The sequence below is a fragment of the Talpa occidentalis genome, unplaced genomic scaffold (genome assembly GCF_014898055.3).
Source record: "Talpa occidentalis isolate TD23 unplaced genomic scaffold, MPIMG_talOcc4v2.1, whole genome shotgun sequence".
Lineage (NCBI taxonomy): Eukaryota > Metazoa > Chordata > Mammalia > Eulipotyphla > Talpidae > Talpa > Talpa occidentalis.
In genome coordinates this window covers 145,586,667-145,603,937 of record NW_026555331.1, presented here as the reverse complement: position 1 = coordinate 145,603,937, position 17,271 = coordinate 145,586,667, and the positions used below count along the sequence as shown (strand labels likewise).

Here is a 17,271-nt window from a genome sequence, read left to right as displayed (position 1 = left end):
TTTTGAAATTTTTGCACATGCCTGGATGTTCTAGTAAAACAACAGCAATAAATAAGACAACAAAAAAATCTCTCTCTAGCTATATAAATAGTGCCTTCCCTCCCCTCTCCTCTATTCTCATCGGTCCTCAAAAAAATAGCAATCTATTTTAACTTCCGGTCTCACCATTCTGAGAACACTGCTTGATCCGGCCAGCTGAAATGGATGTCTGTACACAGGTGAGTTTGTTGACATAAGAGCTCTCTGTTGTTGGTGTTGCCTGGAAATACTGGATTCTTTTCTGCCGGCCACCAGAAAAGAATCTTTTCTTTTGTGGAAACTAAAAGATAAAGAACAGGGATTAAATCTTTAATATGCATTTTCATTAGATCAGCAAGCTAATCTGAGAACAGCTGAGCATCATGCTCCAAAGAAATCATACCAACACTGCATCTCTAATTGGCTATTTTATAGTGAGCTAAACAAAGACAGCTAATACCAGTGAGCGGGGCTTTACTCCAGGCAGCTAACAACCTCTGGGAGTTTTATGGTGCCCCCTCTCCCTGGCAGCCCCCCTTTCACTGGCATCTGGATTTAGGGCACTTCATTCCTTCTGGGCTGGCTCAGTCTCTGACAGAAATGGCGTCCACTACTCTTCCAGGTGCCTCCTGTCCTGGGATGTCAACTTAGAGCAAACAGGTCATAGGTCAATCTGTTATAGGGCAGGATGAGGGACAACCCAGGCCCCCCAAACCTGCCTGCTATAATTGGGTTCTGCCATCTGTCCCATCAAGACAAAACCTACTCCTGCGTGTAAGACCTTCAATAGAAAATAACTTTAATGCATTTAGTGTGCAATAAAGAGAACAGAAAGAATATAGTTCCCAAATCAAGCGCCCAAAGTTACCGATCCCCTGGTGGGTAAATACCCAGTCAATGGGCCTCCCTGGTGATGCAAGGGGTTAAGTGCAGTGCTATGAAGCTGTCCCCAGCCTTTGCAGCACGAGTTCGACTCCCAGCCTGCCACGGAGCTACCTACATAGTGCAGCAGACTGCTCCTGATTCGCCTGCTGCTCCCCTCAGCAGTGTACTTTGGTCTATCTGCCTGTTCTGTTCCCCACTCTATCTCTGGTGGATCCTCTCACCTCCCTCACCTCTGGCCTGTACCCCAGTTCTTGTATACATAAATAAATAAATCTTTAAAAAAATAGGGTTGGCCCAAAGCAGGACCACTGAGGCCCAAAAGCCTGCCACAAGTCAAAGGCACTGTCTGGTGGGGACCATAGGAAAGGGGCAGAACAGAAAGGCCCGGGCAAGTCTGGAAAGAAAACAGCAAAAGTCAAAATCCAAGTCAAGGTAAAGTCTGCCATTGTCAGCCTCCACGGGTCTCTCAACCATGTCTGTTTCAAGTGTTTCCTTCCATGTCCAAGTCCCTGGTACAAGTCCAAGGCTGAGAAGCAAGTACGGCCTCTTCACATGTCTCTCTGCTCCAGGTGCCTCCTCCAGGTCTCCTTGCATCCCTTGCTTCCTTCTCCTTGTCGTCTGCAGCTTCCCCTCCCTGCCTGGCTCCACCCTACCTTGGGTGGGGCAGGGAAACTGGAACCTTCCTTTCCCTGGGGACTACCCTGTTACAAAGCAATGTGTGTACGTGCAGATTCCTCAACTATGCATGGTGGCCTGCTCACCTCCTCCCTAGTCCCTACCATTGGATAAACCACTGAGCATTCTGGTAAGGAAGCGCATGCGCAGTAAAATGCTTCTAGGTGGTTCACAGAAGCTTAGGAAGGTGAGAACCCACAAAGAGCAAGGTTGAAATACCTAAATTTCTCTTGCTGACAGTAGAAAAAAGTATTAAAGGATTTGGAAAAGAGAACGTGCTAGGATAGATATGTTAGATATGTTGTGGATCTTCTCAGAAGATCCACAAAAGATTAGGCCCCACAGAGGGGCTCAGAGGAATTGCGTATGTCAAGGGCACTCACCAATGTCACCTAGAAGTTCGGTGGCACTTTCCCCCGTAACAGCTGATGGAAGGACAGGCTATCCTGGAGCTTGGCTCACTGGTAACAATGGGATGTCAGATCCTCAATACCATAGATGCCAGGTAATACCCTTTCACTACAGAAGCCAGGGATTCAGAATCACAAAGTCAGGGGCAGCCAATGACCCTGACCTGGAGAGTCCATAGAAGGAAAAGAGATCAGAAGTCAAAAAAAGTACTGCCTCAGGGCCTCCCCTGGTGGCACAGATGGTTGAGCGCCATGCTGTGAAGATGTGTGCAGCCCCTGCAGCTCTGGTTTGATCCCAGCTGGCCTGCGAGAATCCCACATGGCAAAGCAGACCTCTCTTGTCTCGCCCGCTGCTCCCCTCAGCAGTGTATTTCAGTCAGTCTGCCTATTCTGTTCCCCTCTCTGTCTCTGGTGAATTCTCTCACCCTCCCACTCATCTGGTCTGTACCCCGGTTCTTGTATAAATAAATAAATAAATAAATCTTTAAAAAAAAAAAAGTACTGCTTCGTATTTATAATCCAAAAGGAACAAGAATCAATAAGCAGGCTGACAAGGAGGCTGACCACCCAATAGCAAGTCATAATTCTGTGCCTGGTGTCCATACCTGGACATGAAGAATCAGGGACATTGGGCTTCCCTGGTGGCGCAGGGGTTAAGTCTCAGCATTATCAAGCCATCACCAGCCACTGCAACATGAGTTCAACCCCCAGCCAGGGAACTGACCCACATGGCACAGCAGACCTCTCCTGTCTCTCTTGCTGCTCCCCTCAGCAGTGGATTTCAGTAGATCTGCCTGTCCTGCCCCCTACTCTGTCTCTGGTGAATCCTCTCACCCTCCACACCTCTTGCCTGCACTCCAGCTCTTGTATGCATAAATAAATAACTCTTAAAAATAAATAAATAAAAGTCCCCTTCATTTGAAGCATGACAAATAATTTAAGAGTTTGTGGGAAAAGAAAGAGTAGACCTCTTGAGATTTCCTAAGTTATCATGACCTAAAGCAATGCTGATGCTATCTACGTGGTGAGGAGGACAATGCCAGGGTTTAATCATTTTCCTGACTTCTGAAGAATGCACTGCGGAGACGTAAAGCCTAGGTACCCATTGTTTAAATCTCTTCAACAGAGTCCTTGGACGTTCATGTAGGGTGAAATGTTATTTTTTCCTCAGGCTCCAGATTCTTGCAGGGCTGCTTCACAGAACAGGACAAGACTACTCAACCTTAAGTTTATGCAGGTCACTTTGCTCTCTTGCCCGTTGGGCCAGTGAGTGGTCTCCTAGAATGTTCGCAATATGTTCACATCAGGCCCTTCTTTAGTGAGCTTGCCAACCACCCAGCAATGCACAGGCCAGAGTGGCAATGGACCTAGGTTTTTCTGCCAAAGTCTAAGCTCCTGCTCCCAGCCCCACCTCCACCCCTAGATCTTGCCTGGTCAACACCAGACTGAAATCCTTTGACCTCCTTGAGTTACACCCCAGGCAATCTGTGCTCTTACCTACTTCTCAGTATTTCTTCCTGGAGAACTTCGAAGGCACACTTTCAAAATTTCTCAAGTGTCTGCTCTTTCTCCTCCACAAGCCCTTAAATTGTTTGTCATAGTCCAAACTGAGGGAACTTTCTATTTCCATTTCCAAGCACTCTAGCTAAACTTCCTCCCTCTCCAATATCCAAAGACCCATCACACCATGTAACTGTTGTGGGGCAGACTCAGGTGTACACCACAGGCATAGGAGTGAAAGAATTAACCGGAGACAGAGCAGAGAACAGAACAGGTGGTTTTGCTGGCACGGCTAAGAGAAGCAGCGGGCGAGAGGCAGGAGGGGTCCGAGGCTCCAGGCATCATTGACTGGCTAGGGTGACTGGTCTTGGGTGTGTCCTGACTGACGACCTAAATTAGCATAGAGGATAATCAGCTCTTCAGATGGGTTCCCATGGCAGTTTCATCTACTCCTTTTATCCAGTCAAGCCCCCAAACTTTCCTGTTGAGCAAGGGATGGGGGTTCGGTTTTTTTTTTTTTTTAATACTTTTAAACTTTTTTTTTTAATAGAGGCATGCTTTATTTATTTATTTGTTTGTTTGTTTGTTTTTGTTTTATACATGCACTGGGTACAGTCAGAAGCACGGGAGGGTGAGAGAATTCACCAGAGCCAGAGCGAGGAGCAGAGCAGGCAGAAGGACCGAAGTACACTGCTGAGGGGAGCAGCGGGCGGCAGGAGAGGTCTGCGCGCCATGTGGGACCCTCCTCCAGTGGCCGGGGAGCAGCTGGGGATCGAACTGGCGGACTACTTCTTAAACTTCTGCAATTCATAAGTAATTTACTAATGTCAGGGCCACCCAAAAGATACTCACTTGAATTATATTGATTCGGTCTTAAAAGCTGAGTTCCTGGAAACCTGTCAGACCACAACTAAAGTCAATCAGATTAAAAGACCTCGGAAGTGACCACTACAGGGAACAATTAGATGACCCCGTGTGTCTCCAGTATGGATGGTTTTTATACCAGAGCATTCCTGAAACAGTTCATCTACTACAATCACCAAACTGAGGACTCCCAGGAATCATTTTGAAGGTTTTCTAATTTGACAACTGAATGCCACTTAAAAAAAAACAAAAGTATTTCCAGGCCTCCCTGGTGGTGTAGGAGTTAAGTCTCACCGCTATCAAGCTATTGTCAGTCACTGCGTCATGAGTTCCATTCCCCAGCAAGGGAGCAACCCACATGGTGCAGCAGACCTCTCCTGACTCACCTGCTGCTCCCCTCAGCAGTGTACTTCTGTCAATTTGCCTGTTCTGTTCCCCAGTCTGTCTCTGGTGAGTGAGGAACACCTCCAGTTCTTGTATGCATAAATAAATAAATATAAATCTTTAAAAAAATTTCCTGTTTAATCAGTGACCCACTTACTCTACTTGGGAGTATAGGGAGGAAGAAACGTTTTCTTCTTTCACCTTGGGTCCAGTATCTGGGGGCGTGCGAGTCGACTGACAGTACACAATTAACAGAAGAAAAGATAAGATTTATTTACCTGTTTTGGAAAAGGGAGAAATCTTCCAGTAAAGGAAATGTCCTAAACCACTCTGAAGTAACTATGTATCTCAATTTAAAAGGGAGGTTTTAAGGGCTTCAATGAGAGAGTGGAAGGTTCTCTTTAGCTTTTTGATGCTAATAACATTGGCTGCCAGTCTCCTCCGGCAGCTGAAATAGCTGGAAACGCCCTTGGAAGGGGGTGAGAAGGAGGAAGGGTCTGTCCTAGGAGCAGATCCTGCTGGGCAGATGAAGAGAAATTCATCTAAAATTTCTTCTGTAGGGGCGCAGCGGTTGAGCGCTGGGTTGCGAAGCTGCCCGCAGCCTCTGCAGCACCGGTTCGATCCCCGGCCACTGGAGGAGGGTCCCACATGGCGCGCAGACCTCTCCTGCCGCCCGCTGCTCCCCTCAGCAGTGTACTTCGGTCCTTCTGCCTGCTCTGCTCCCCGCTCTGGCTCTGGTGAATTCTCTCACCCTCCCGCGCTTCTGACTGTACCCAGTGCTTGCACAAATAAATAAACAAACAAACAAACAAATAAATCTTTAAAAAAATAAAATTTCTTCTGTAACTCAAATGTTTTCACTTTAAAATATTCTTTATGCTAATTCTGGGGGTCCAAGTGGGTCCCCACGAAGGAGGAGCGGTCTTGTCCAAGCATCTGAAGAGAGCTCCCCATCGAAGGTCTTGAGAGACGTCTAAACTCGCGGGTCTGGCATTGTTCGCTCCCGGGGTGTGGGCACCGCACCGCACAGGGCGATCTCGGCCGGGCCAAGACTGTGTCAAGAAGTGGTTCTTCAAAAGGCTCGTCAGAGGCAAAAATGACGCAGAGAAATGGTCGCAGCTCTTGCCGAGGGCGTGGAGGTGCGGGCGCAGCGCACCCACTCTGGGCACCTCCGGGCTGCGCCCCGAGAGCCGCGCTTGTTCGCTCCGGCTCCTTCCTCCAGCCCGGGGAGGAAACAGCCTTTTTGCGACGCGTGAATACCGTGAATACTCAGCTCCCTCCAGGGCGAAGCAGGGTCTGTCCTTTCCGGGATGGGTGGGGTGGGGACAGATGACGTCTCCAGGGGGATTCCCCGACTCGCGGTATTAAACCCCCCCCAGAACCCCGAGATCATTTTTACTTTCTCTTCCTTCCGCGGAAGCCTCGCAGTGCCTGGCGCTCCGTCCTCCCGGAGTCCAGAGCCGCGAGGGAGCCCCCCCGGCGGTCCCGGCGCGCGCGGGGCAGCTGTCTAGCCATTCGGTTGCGGGGCGCGGTTGACTTTAAACTCGCTCCAGGGACGGGCTTGGTGAGATCTGGCTTCTGGACCCACAGCCGAGAAGGAAACCGAAAGTTCTGGGCTCAGCTAACCCGGGCAGAAAGCGCGCGCTCGCTCCTGGCCCCGGGCGCGCCCCGCCCGCCCAGCCCAGCCCAGCCCAGCCCAGCCCGGCCCAAAGGCTTAAGTTTCGATTCTCCGCGCCCCGCTGTCCCGCGCGCGGGCCGGGCCAGAGCGACGCGCCATGGCGGACCCGGAGGTGTGCTGCTACATCACCAAAATCCTGTGCGCCCATGGGGGTCGCATGGCGCTGGACGAGCTCCTCGAAAAGATCGCGCTCCCCGAGGCGCAGCTCTGCGAGGTGCTGGAGGCGGCGGGGCCCCACCGCTTCGTGATGCTGGAGACGGGCGGCCGGGCCGGGGTCACCCGGTCCGTGGTGGCCAACACTGGAGTCCGGATCTGCCGTCGGAAGGTGTGCCAGACGCTCTGCGAAAACCTGCACCTCTGCAAGCTCAACCTGTTGGGCCGGTGCCACTATTCGGAGCGGTGAGTGCGCTGGGAAGGGAAGGGCAGCTCCCCCGGGTCTGGCTGCTTCCGGAGGGGTCCGCCCTCGCCGACCTCAAGCCCGATAGCCTCTTGGCACAGCCTCGCGCTGCTGCGCTCCCCTGGGCGTCCCTTGCTGGCTTTGCACTTCTATCCTTTCGGTTCTCTCCAGCGCCTCCAGACCTGGCGCGCAGGGAGGCTTAGGTGACATTGGGCGGGTGGCGGCATCAGAATCGAGTACCTTCCGGCCAGCCCAGGGTCTAGGGAAGTTGAAGGCAGGGCTGGAAACGAAGGCAGAGGCCTCCAGGGTCTGGATTCTCAAATCTTTGCTCTCTTAGTCCCCGGCGCGACCTGGCTGCGCCCCGCGGGCTTCTTCACCGCAGCGCGCTGCGGGGCCTTGCGGGGCCTTGCGGGGCCTCCCTCTGCGCGCCGCCATGCCGTCGCGTCACTTTGCTGCTACCTGACGCCAGGCCCCGCCACCTGACCAGAGTGGATCTCTTCAAGGTTATCAGCGATGTAGTGACCTCTTCCTGCGCTGCTTCCCGACCCTGCCTCGCCTCTGTGGCCCGCACCCTTGACCGCACACTCTTGGAACTGCTTTTAAAAATTGATTTGAAACGGTGTGGTTTAGCCTTCAAGCAGCTTGTTCTTTCTTTAACCCCTAGATAAAGGGGCGCGGCAAAGTTTGGTTAAGCCTTTGGAGCCAGGGACTTGCAAATCTGCCTTAAGACCGCGCTCTCTTTAGGTCGCGGAGCTCTCTTGTGGGGGTCAGTTGTCACATCTACAAAGATGGCTCCCCAGCCTCTGTGTTTTCTGCCCAGGTCTTCCTACTGAGTCCAGGCTCTTCTGCCTGAGAAACACCTCTTTCTGAGTATCCTGCCAATCCATGTCAAATTCATGTTCCCCCAGCGCAGGGTCTCTGACACTATCCCCAATCCCCCCTTCCCCCTTCATTTAATGAAATCTCCCACCCCCTGTCGAGTTCCTCTTTCCCCATCGCGCTTCTAAATGAATGCCTTGTGGAAATAATGATTTTTCTCTATTATCTCAAGTCTTTTCTGCTCCTCTGCGCTTCAGCACCAGTATTTTTCATGATATAGTACTTTTCACACATCACCTCTCCCTAAAAACTCTAAGTGGTGATCTAAGGTCCAAAATGGTGGTCCAGACACTTTTCATCACGCACTTTATTTGCAAGAACTTTAGATTCCTCACCCGCCTATGTATGTGTAATAAAAACTATGAAAGGCAGATGTTTCAAATGGATGAGGTAGATGAAGTATTTCTTTTAAAATATGTTTAGAGCTAAACAAAAAAAAGCAAAGTGTTTGCATATGCTCCATTATTAAAAAAAATTAATTGAACGGGTTGGGAGGCAAAAATTAGGAAGTATTTCTGAGTTGCAGGAAGATTGTGTAGAAAAGGAATCAGTCTATGTCACAGCAACCAATCAAATCAGGAAAGGAGGGAGGGAGGGGGTGCAGAGGGAAAGTAGAAGAACATTCTAGCACTATGCTGACTAACAGCAGGAAGGCTTTATTATTCCTTTTTCCTCTTCTGTTATGAAAAATTCCCCACCAACTAGTATTGGCTTTTATTTTTATTTTTACTTAAAATTTATTTATTTATTTATTTTTGTATAGACGAACTGGGGTATAGATAAGAGGTGTCAGGGTGAAAGGATTCACCAGAGTCAGCAGAGAGCAGAACAGGTGGATTTACTGAAACACACTGCTGAGTGGAGCCTCTGGTAAAGTGATAGTGCTGAGACTTAGTCTCTAGGCCACCAGGAAGGTCCAGTTTTAAATAAATACCTAGACTTCGTGATCAATTGTGTGCTGGAGAATGAAAACTAGACTTTTGGTGGGGATGATAATATCCTATAGACAGATATCAAATTACAATGCTGGCATCTGAAACCTGTATAGTATCATGAACCAGCATTACTTCAATAGTAATGAAAAATACATATGCCCCTTTTAACTTTTTCCCTTTAATATTTTCACCAGAAGAGAGAACTACCCATCATTCCACTTGAATCATTTTCAAAATATGGTCCATCTTTCATTTATTCTTCTGTCCCCATTCCAGCCCCTACCTCCACCCGTGTTACTTTGAAGCCAAATCCCAGAGATCATTTGCTTTGGAAATATTTTAGTAATACCAAAAGATAGGACTCTATTTTATTAACAAAATCATAGTACAATGATTCTATATATGTGTGTGTAAATATATATATATATATCCATCACAGTTTTAGTCTTATCTAATATCCATTTGGTGTTAAAATTTCTGATTGCGTTACAGTCTGAATTACACTTTCAGCAAAAACCTACACAGATATAATTTATAAACTTTTCTGTTAGTTACATATCTAATATATTTAGAAACTTTGTTTCAGTTTGTTACACACAATAAGTGTAGAAACACTTTCATATTTTTTTAACTTTTTTTTTTTTAAGATTTATTTTTATTTATTTATACAAGCACTGGGTACAGTCAGAAGCGTGGGAGGGTGAGAGGATTCACCAGAGCCAGAGCGGGGAGCAGAGCAGGCAGAAGGACCGAAGTACACTGCTGAGGGGAGCAGCGGGCGGCTGGAGAGGTCTGTGCGCCATGTGGGACCCTCGCCCAGTGGCCGGGGATCGAACCAGCGCTGCAGAGGCTGCGGGCAGCTTCGCAACCCAGCGCTCAACTCCTGCGCCACCGGGGAGGCCCCGCTTTCATATTTTTGTTGTGAAATTTTTCAGACGGATGTGTGAAACATCAAAACAATTTTAAACTCATAAATTGGGTGGTTGGCGCTGTATAAAATTGGGATAATTTGAGCCACACAAGTTTGATGGATTCTCTGGGGAATCCAAAAAAAAAAAAATTATTTATTTATTTATTTATTTTTTTAGTGGAGTGATTCATTCTTCTTTCTTTCCTTTTTTTTTTTTTTAAAGATTTGAAGATTTTTTTTTTTTTTAGATTATTTATTTATTTATACAAGCACTGGGTACAGTCAGAAGCGCGGGAGGGTGAGAGAATTCACCAGAGCCAGAGCGGGGAGCAGAGCAGGCAGAAGGACTGAAGTGCACTGCTGAGGGGAGCAGCGGGCGGCAGGAGAGGTCTGCGCGCCATGCGGGACCCTCCTCCGGTGGCCGGGAAGCAGCCGGGGATCGAACCGGTGCTGCAGAGGCTGTGGGCAGCTTCACAACCCAGCGCTCAACCGCTGCGCCACCGGGGAGGCCCCATTCTTATTTCTTACATTAATTGGTCTGGTTATATTTTATATTTCCTTTGACATCATTTTTGGGAATTACAAAATTTTTTTTTTTTTTTTTTTTTTTTTAATAGAGGCATGTTTTATTTATTTGTTTGTTTGTTTGTTTTGTTTATACATGCACTGGGTACAGTCAGAAGTGCGGGAGGGTGAGAGAGTTCACTAGAGCCAGAGCGGGGAGCAGAGCAGGCAGAAGGACCGAAGTACACTGCTGAGGGGAGCAGCGGGCGGCAGGAGAGGTCTGCGCGCCATGTGGGACCCTCCTCTGGTGGCCGGGGAGCAGCCGGGGATCAAACCGGCGCTGCAGAGGCCGCGGGCAGCTTCGCAACCCAGCGCTCAACCACTGCGCCACCGGGGAGGCCCAGGGAATTACAAAATTTTAACCCACCAATGTACATTGTGGCCCTCATAATAAGAACCCTTGGGAGAATATTTTAGTGCCCACTAAACTACTCTTTACTGACCAAATAAATCTTAACCAAGTATAATGACAGCAACTTTAGAGATGGTAGCCACGTTAGTTTGTTTTTTTTTTTAGCTCTTCTGCCCTTTTTTTTTTATAGAGGCATGTTTTTATTTATTTATTTGTTTGTTTGTTTGTTTGGTTTATACATGCACTGGGTACAGTCAGAAGCGCGGGAGGGTGAGAGAATTCACCAGAGCCAGAGCGGGGAGCAGAGCAGGCAGAAGGACCGAAGTACACTGCTGAGGGGAGCAGCGGGCGGCAGGAGAGGTCTGCGCGCCATGTGGGACCCTCCTCCGGAGGCCGGGGAGCAGCCGGGGATCGAACCGGCGCTGCAGAGGCTGCGGGCAGCTTCGCAACCCAGAGCTCAACCGCTGCGCCACTGGGGAGGCCCGCCACGTTAGTTTTTAACCTTAGCTCCTGAGGTATAGGTATTATCCCAATTATTTAAATCCCACTTCACATAGGGAAATCATGGCTAGAGCTGTTTAGAAATTTCTCGAAGTTCACACAACATAGAGCTGACAGAGTTGGTGTTGATCCAGATCTGTGTGATTCTTAGCTATTTGTGTTGTCGAGTACCTATATAAATATAATTTTTCCATAATTCAAGTCCTTGAAAGTATGATTTCTGTTCAACTGTTCAAAGTAGGTTGTCTGAATGTCTTCAACTGGCTTTGTGGTTTCTGCCAAATGTGGGTGTTTCCTCCAGGCACTTTCCTGTTTGTATGCCTTTCCCCGGGGTTAATTGAGACTTTGGGTGGGTGTGGGTAGATAGGAAGAGAATTAGTTGACTAGTTCATAAACTGAAAAAACCCTGAAAAGTACAAAGGAACATATAACAAGCACAGAGTGCTAATTGGAAAAGTTGAAGCTAAAAGAACATAAAGAATAATAAACTTGGGCCTCCCCGGTGGCGCAGCGGTTGGGCGCTGGGTTGCGAAGCTACCCACGGCCTCTGCGGCGCCGGTTCGATCCCCGGCTGCTCCCCGGCCACGAGAGGAGGGTCCCACATGGCGCGCAGACCTCTCCTGCCGCCCGCTGCTCCCCTCAGCAGTGTACCTCGGTCCTTCTGCCTGCTCTGCTCCCCACTCTGGCTCTGGTGAATTCACTCACCTGTACCCAGTGCTTGTATAAACCAAAACAAACAAACAAATAATAAATAAATAAGACATGCCTCTAGAAAATTAAAAAAAAAAAAAAAAAAGAATAATAAACTTGTATATATAACTCACTTCCCAGAATGAATGTTGTCTCTTCCTTCCCCATTTTCCCCAAAATAAATAAAAACCATAACAGGTCTACGGATATTATTTTTTTCTTCCCTAGTTTCATACCCTTGTCTCTCCCAAAGCAGCCTCAATCATGATTTGGGTATGTATCCTGACTTTCCATTATTTTATAATTTCCTTACAATTAAACAAATTGTACATTTGTTTGCCAGATGTGTATTGTTTTAGATTTTTTACTCAATACTCTGTTTATCTGTTGGTGTTGATACATAAGAATCTAGTTATTCGTGTAAACAGCCACATAGTATTTCATCATAGGATTTATACCATCCTTTAGTTACCTGTTTGCTCAATGATGGACATTTGGGATATTTCCACTTTTTAAAAAAATAAAAGGTTTATTTATTTATGCATACAAGAACTGGGATGTAAGCCAGAGGTGCGGGGTGGCAGGGGTTGGGTGGGGTGGGGTGAGAGGATTCACCAGAGAGAGTAGGGAACAGAACAGGCAGATTTACTGAAATACACTGCTGAGGGGAGCAGCGGGCGAGTCAGGAGAGGTCTGCTGCACCATGTGGGTAGCTCCCTGGCCGCTGGGATTGAACACCTGCTGCAGTGGCTGCCAATAGCTTGATAGCGCTATGTCTTTAATCCCTGCGCCACCAGGGAGGCCCCTATTTCCACTTTTTCCCTACAACAGACCATGCTGCCAGGAACATACAAGCTTCTGGGTGCGTGTGGCAAGAGCTCCCCAGGGCAGATCACTAAGACCGGAATTGCTGGGTTGAATGGTCGTGTGGGGGTGGATGGGAGGAAATAGAAGAGGAGCCAAAAAATCACACAGATGCAGGATTTCAGACTCAGCGAGAAATCAGATTAAACAAGCAAGAGAGCTGGACTCTGGCTGGGAGTAGAGTAGGGAAAAGTGGTTCACAATCCTGTAATACTTGCTCACCCAGAAGACATAATACGCTTCAGGCCACCTCAGAACATCGGGTTCAGAGCGATCCCTGGGGCGGTAGTTTCCAAGCCTTTTGCTTCCTCACCCTTGACAGTGCAGAATGTTGTGAACTCTGTTATCTGCTTAGTTTTTAAAAAGTCATGTAACATAGAATCTTAATCTGTATGTTAAATATTTACTAATTTTTCACCTTAAAAATCCTAAATAATAAAATGCACCCATTTAAAGTAAAAGTTTGAAGATTTTTGACATGCATATGGGTACACCCATATGCATCACTGTGGAGATAAGAACATTTTCCTCAGTCCTAAAGGATCTCCTGTGCCTCTTCTGTGTTAACCAGTTCATCCCCAACTTCTCCATCCCTTTCAGTTCAGGCAATCATTTTTTTCGATAAAAAAAAGATATAAAGGGTTGTAATACTCCCCCGTGTCCTGGTGGTTCAATCTTGGGGATCCCCAGAGTTAAGGTGCCCAGCTATGGGACAGTACTGCCCCTAAATTACTGAGGGGAGGAGATTATTAAAATGCTAAGTCGGGCCTCCCTGGTGGCACAAGGGGTTAAGCACAGCACTGTGAAGCAATCCACAGCCTCTACAGCACGAGTTTGATCCTGGCCGGCCAGGGAACTACCCACATGGTGCAGCAGACCTCTCTGTCTCGCCCCCTGCTCCCCTCAGCATTGTATTTCAGTCAGTCTGCCTGTTCTGCTCCCCATTCTGTCTCTGGTGAATCCTCTCACCCTCCCGCACCTCTGGTCTGTACCCCATTGCTTGTATGCATAAATAAATAAATCTTTAGAAAAATAAAATAAAATGCTAAGTCACACCAGAAATTCTCGGTCAGGGCCGGGGACTCTGCTTTCTAACCAAGGGTTCCTTTGTAGGGGTCGGGAACCACATTTTCTCACTTCCTGGCAGGGTGAGATACAAAAGGAATGGATTATTAGTGCAGCATAAGCAAAAGATGACAAAAGTGTTGCTCTGTTACTTTTATATGATAAAACCATAAGGCATACGGAAAGCTTGGTCATTGCAGCTACCCTATTAACAAATATTTAATTAAGCTCATTGTCAAATAGTGGATTGTTCTAGAGGTTTCTGCCCCTTTCTCACTAAAGGAATCCTCAAACACTGTTAATTCATCTATTTTCATGTTCTTCCAGAAGATAATTATGTTGGGAAATATGGCAGGGGGTGAAGGGACATCTCGGGGGAGAGGAACTTATGTAGCTTTACTAACCAGCAAGACTTGGAGACCACCACCATCTCCTGCCCTACTCTCTTCACTTCCTGGGCTTTTGCTCAGACCTGATGTGCAGTTAGGACAATGGTTCCCAAACTTGCTGCGTGTTGGAATCACTTGAGGAATCATTTTTTTTTTTCCCTTTTTAAAATTACTGTTTTATATATTTTTTACATCATTCTTCATTTTTATGCAGTATATACTTTATCATCTCGGGTATAGTCCCTGTGGAATTCCCACTGTCAATTCACCCATGTACCATCACCATAGTCCCTTGTGCTCTTCCCACCCCTGTTTTGACCCAACTCCCTCCTCCCCCACTGCAGAAAGTCTCTTGTTTAAAGTATGAAGGTGGTCCTAATTGTCAGCAAAGTTGGGGAATCCCTCACTCTAGGGGCTGGAGAAATAAATCAAGACTGGGGAGATTGCCTTTTTTTTTTTTTTAAAGATTTATTTATTCATGCATACAACAACTGGGGTGCAGGCCTGAGGTGCAGGAGGGTGAGAGGATTCACCAGAGACAAAGTGGGGAGCAGAACAGGCACACTGACCGAAACACAATACTGAGGGGAGCAGTAGGTGTGACAGGAGAGGTCTGCTGTGCCATGTGGGAATCTCCCTGGCTGGCTGGGATGGAACATGCACTGCAGAGGCTGCGGACAGCTTCACAGCGCTGCACTCAACCCCCTGCACCACCAGGGAGGCCTGAGATTACCTTCTATAATAGAATTTTTGCGTGCCTCACTCTTGCTGCAACTATAGACCATGCACAGATCCTCAGCTTACCACCTTCCGCCCTCAGCGGACCTGCCCCCTCTTGTTGCCCTCTGTTACCCAGTCCTGCTGCCTTCCTCACATCTCTTCTCCCCAGGCCAAGACCTGCAGACTTGGGTTCACCTCTTGCCACAGGTAGCTGGTCTTTGTGCCTGGTGTGTTCTGGATAATACCGTTGCTGGGTAATACAGCTGCGTTGAAGTGACCCATTTAGTCCTTTAGCTCCACCCTTCTACTTCCCCCATATTGTTCCTCAACCTGCTCTCTCCCATTTTATGAGGGCTTCAGATTCAGTGAAACACCCCTACTTCTAGTAATGAGGCAATTTAATATTGAACATTATAAGTACCAACTCAGGAGTTTGTAGTGTTAAAATAATACTTTTCAGGCTTCTTTTTGGTGGATGACAGTTTATTCTCTAGGCCAAGTTTTTCTAGATTTTATCTTTCACACGTCCTGGTTCGTTTTTAACCTGGCTTATACTGTGGTGAGCTATTTCCTGTTTTCTGTACAAATCAGTTCTCTTTGTCTTTATCATCCAACCCTGTACCTGTGTATTGGGGAGGTATTGGGGAGCAGAGAGGCTGAGGGGGTAAAAGGCAAATTACTGTCAAAGACAGGTTGTCTTTTCCTGTTGTTCTGGTGTGGAGCTCAGAGTCCAAGAAGCCAGAGGTGAGCATGTAGTTCAGGAACCTGACTTAAAATCTGACCTGATAAGCCCGACCTGGACCTGTGATTCTCAGTGCCACTGCACCTTAGAATCACGTGGAGTCCCACCTCTTGCCAATTAAATCAGACTCCTGGGCGTGGCCCAGGTTTAGGAATTTCTAAACACTCCCAGCTGGTTGTTCTGTGTGTCCAGGGATAAGAACCACCCTGCAGGCCCGAATTCATCTGTGATGTGGGAGGATTTATTATCAGGGTTACAATAACATTTTGTTCTATAGCTGAGAGAGAAAAGTGAAAAGGTCATCTGTTTTTGAGCTTTTGGCTTGAGATTCCTGAAAAAGAGACAAGTCTGCCTCTTTCAAGGCTATCTTCTCCCTCCCCCTTACTCCCAAACTTATCTCAAATCCTCCCTCACATTGAAGTTTATCTCTCCAAGGGCAGGCAGGATTCTGCAAACTTGTTTTTCCCTGAGGAGTTCAAAATGGTTTGTGGGTGAGCTCTTTGCTGTGCTGAGAGGTGGGGAGTTTCTGTGGCTGCCAACCAGCTTCTGCATGGTGCCTTGTTGGAAGAGGCAGCCTTGAACCTGCAGTATGGCCAAGTATACTCATCAGGCCCTGGGAATCACCTGGGAGCTAGTTAGAAATGTGACTTCCCAGCCCCCACCCCAGGCCTACTGATAAACTCTGGGAGTGGCCCCAGCTCTCTGTATTCTGACAAACCTTCTAGATGATGAAAGTTTGAGACTTACCTGGTAGGTCTAGATGATGAAAGTTTGAGACTTACCTGGTAGGTCTAGAATGGAGCCCAAGAATTTGTATTTCTGTGACAAACTCAGATGATGGTTGGCTTGGAGACCACACTGTGAGAACCGCTTGGGGTTCCAGACAGCCCAAAGAGGCCACAGGAAACTTTCACATTTCCTGTCTTAAGTCTTCTAGTCAATATTAGGGCCCCGGAGCTGGGGCTGAGTGAGCAGAAGAAAGTGGGAGGGAACTTCCGGCATTTTAATCTGAAACTCCACCCAAGCTGCTGAGCCAATCGCAAGAAATTGTTTCTGGTTTTATTGTGTCTTTACTGTCACTTTGACAATTTATGTGCATTCTCCTTGTGTCCTGCTCTCTAAGTTCATTTAGTCTTGAGGAACTGGCTTTAATTCCTAACGCCAATTTTTTTTCTTTCTGGTTTGGAAACCATTCAGATCTGTTTTGATGTATGTGTGTGTGTATGTGTGTGTGTGTGTTTCAGATTAGGGGTTTTGTTTCTGGAGATCCAGGTTCATTTTCTCAAGGCTTTCTCTTATTTAAGTCACCTCTAATGTCTCGTTTTATCCAGTTCAGTTTCCCAAGGTAAAAATAAACCATTACCTCCTAGGATTATTGTGATGATGAAATCAGAAGCAAAGTTCCTGTCACTTAGCAGACACACAATAAATGCTAGTTGCTATACTTCTGATCTTAACTACTCCTTAGAGGTGAGGAACACAAGCGAGCCCACCCTTGTGACAGATCAAAATGCTAGAATTAGTCAAAGATAAAGCCTTTAAGAAGTTGGGGCGGACCTCCCTGGTGGTGCAAGGTGTTAAGTCTCAACACTATGAAGCTACTGGCAGCCACTGCAGCATGAGTTTGCAGCTGACCCACAGGACACAGCAGACCGTTCCTGTCTTGTCCACTGCTCCCCTCGGCAATGTATTTCAGTAGATCTGCCTGTTCTGCTTCCCACTCTGTCTCTGGTGAATCCTCTGACCTCCCCCCCTCCCCCCCTACCTCTGGCCTACACCCCAGCCCTTGTATGCAAAAATGAATAAATCTTAAAAAAAAAAAAATTTAAAAAGAAGTTGGGAGGAGTCT

At 47.4% G+C, this 17,271-nt stretch overlaps 2 protein-coding genes across 4 annotated transcripts in view; one reads left to right on the top strand and one right to left on the bottom strand.

Moving 5' to 3' along the window:
• IFT56 (intraflagellar transport 56) overlaps positions 1-16,406 on the bottom strand; it is a 60,618-nt gene extending 44,212 nt beyond the window's left edge. For 2 of the 3 annotated variants that reach the window (XM_037514244.2, XM_037514268.2), the window contains exons 1-2: positions 16,205-16,406; positions 166-319 (exon numbers count right to left, since the gene is read on the bottom strand). The gene's annotated coding sequence lies outside the window, so the exon portion shown is untranslated. Of the gene's footprint in view, positions 1-165; positions 320-16,169; positions 16,184-16,204 lie in introns of those variants that run through there. The other variant, XM_054692704.1, reaches the window with a different exon arrangement.
• ZC3HAV1 (zinc finger CCCH-type containing, antiviral 1) overlaps positions 6,439-17,271 on the top strand; it is a 41,944-nt gene continuing 31,111 nt past the window's right edge. The window contains exon 1 of the mRNA XM_037514231.2: positions 6,439-6,813. Within this exon, the coding sequence (XP_037370128.1) occupies positions 6,512-6,813 (302 nt within the window). The 5' untranslated portion in view covers positions 6,439-6,511. The remainder of the gene's footprint in view (positions 6,814-17,271) is intronic.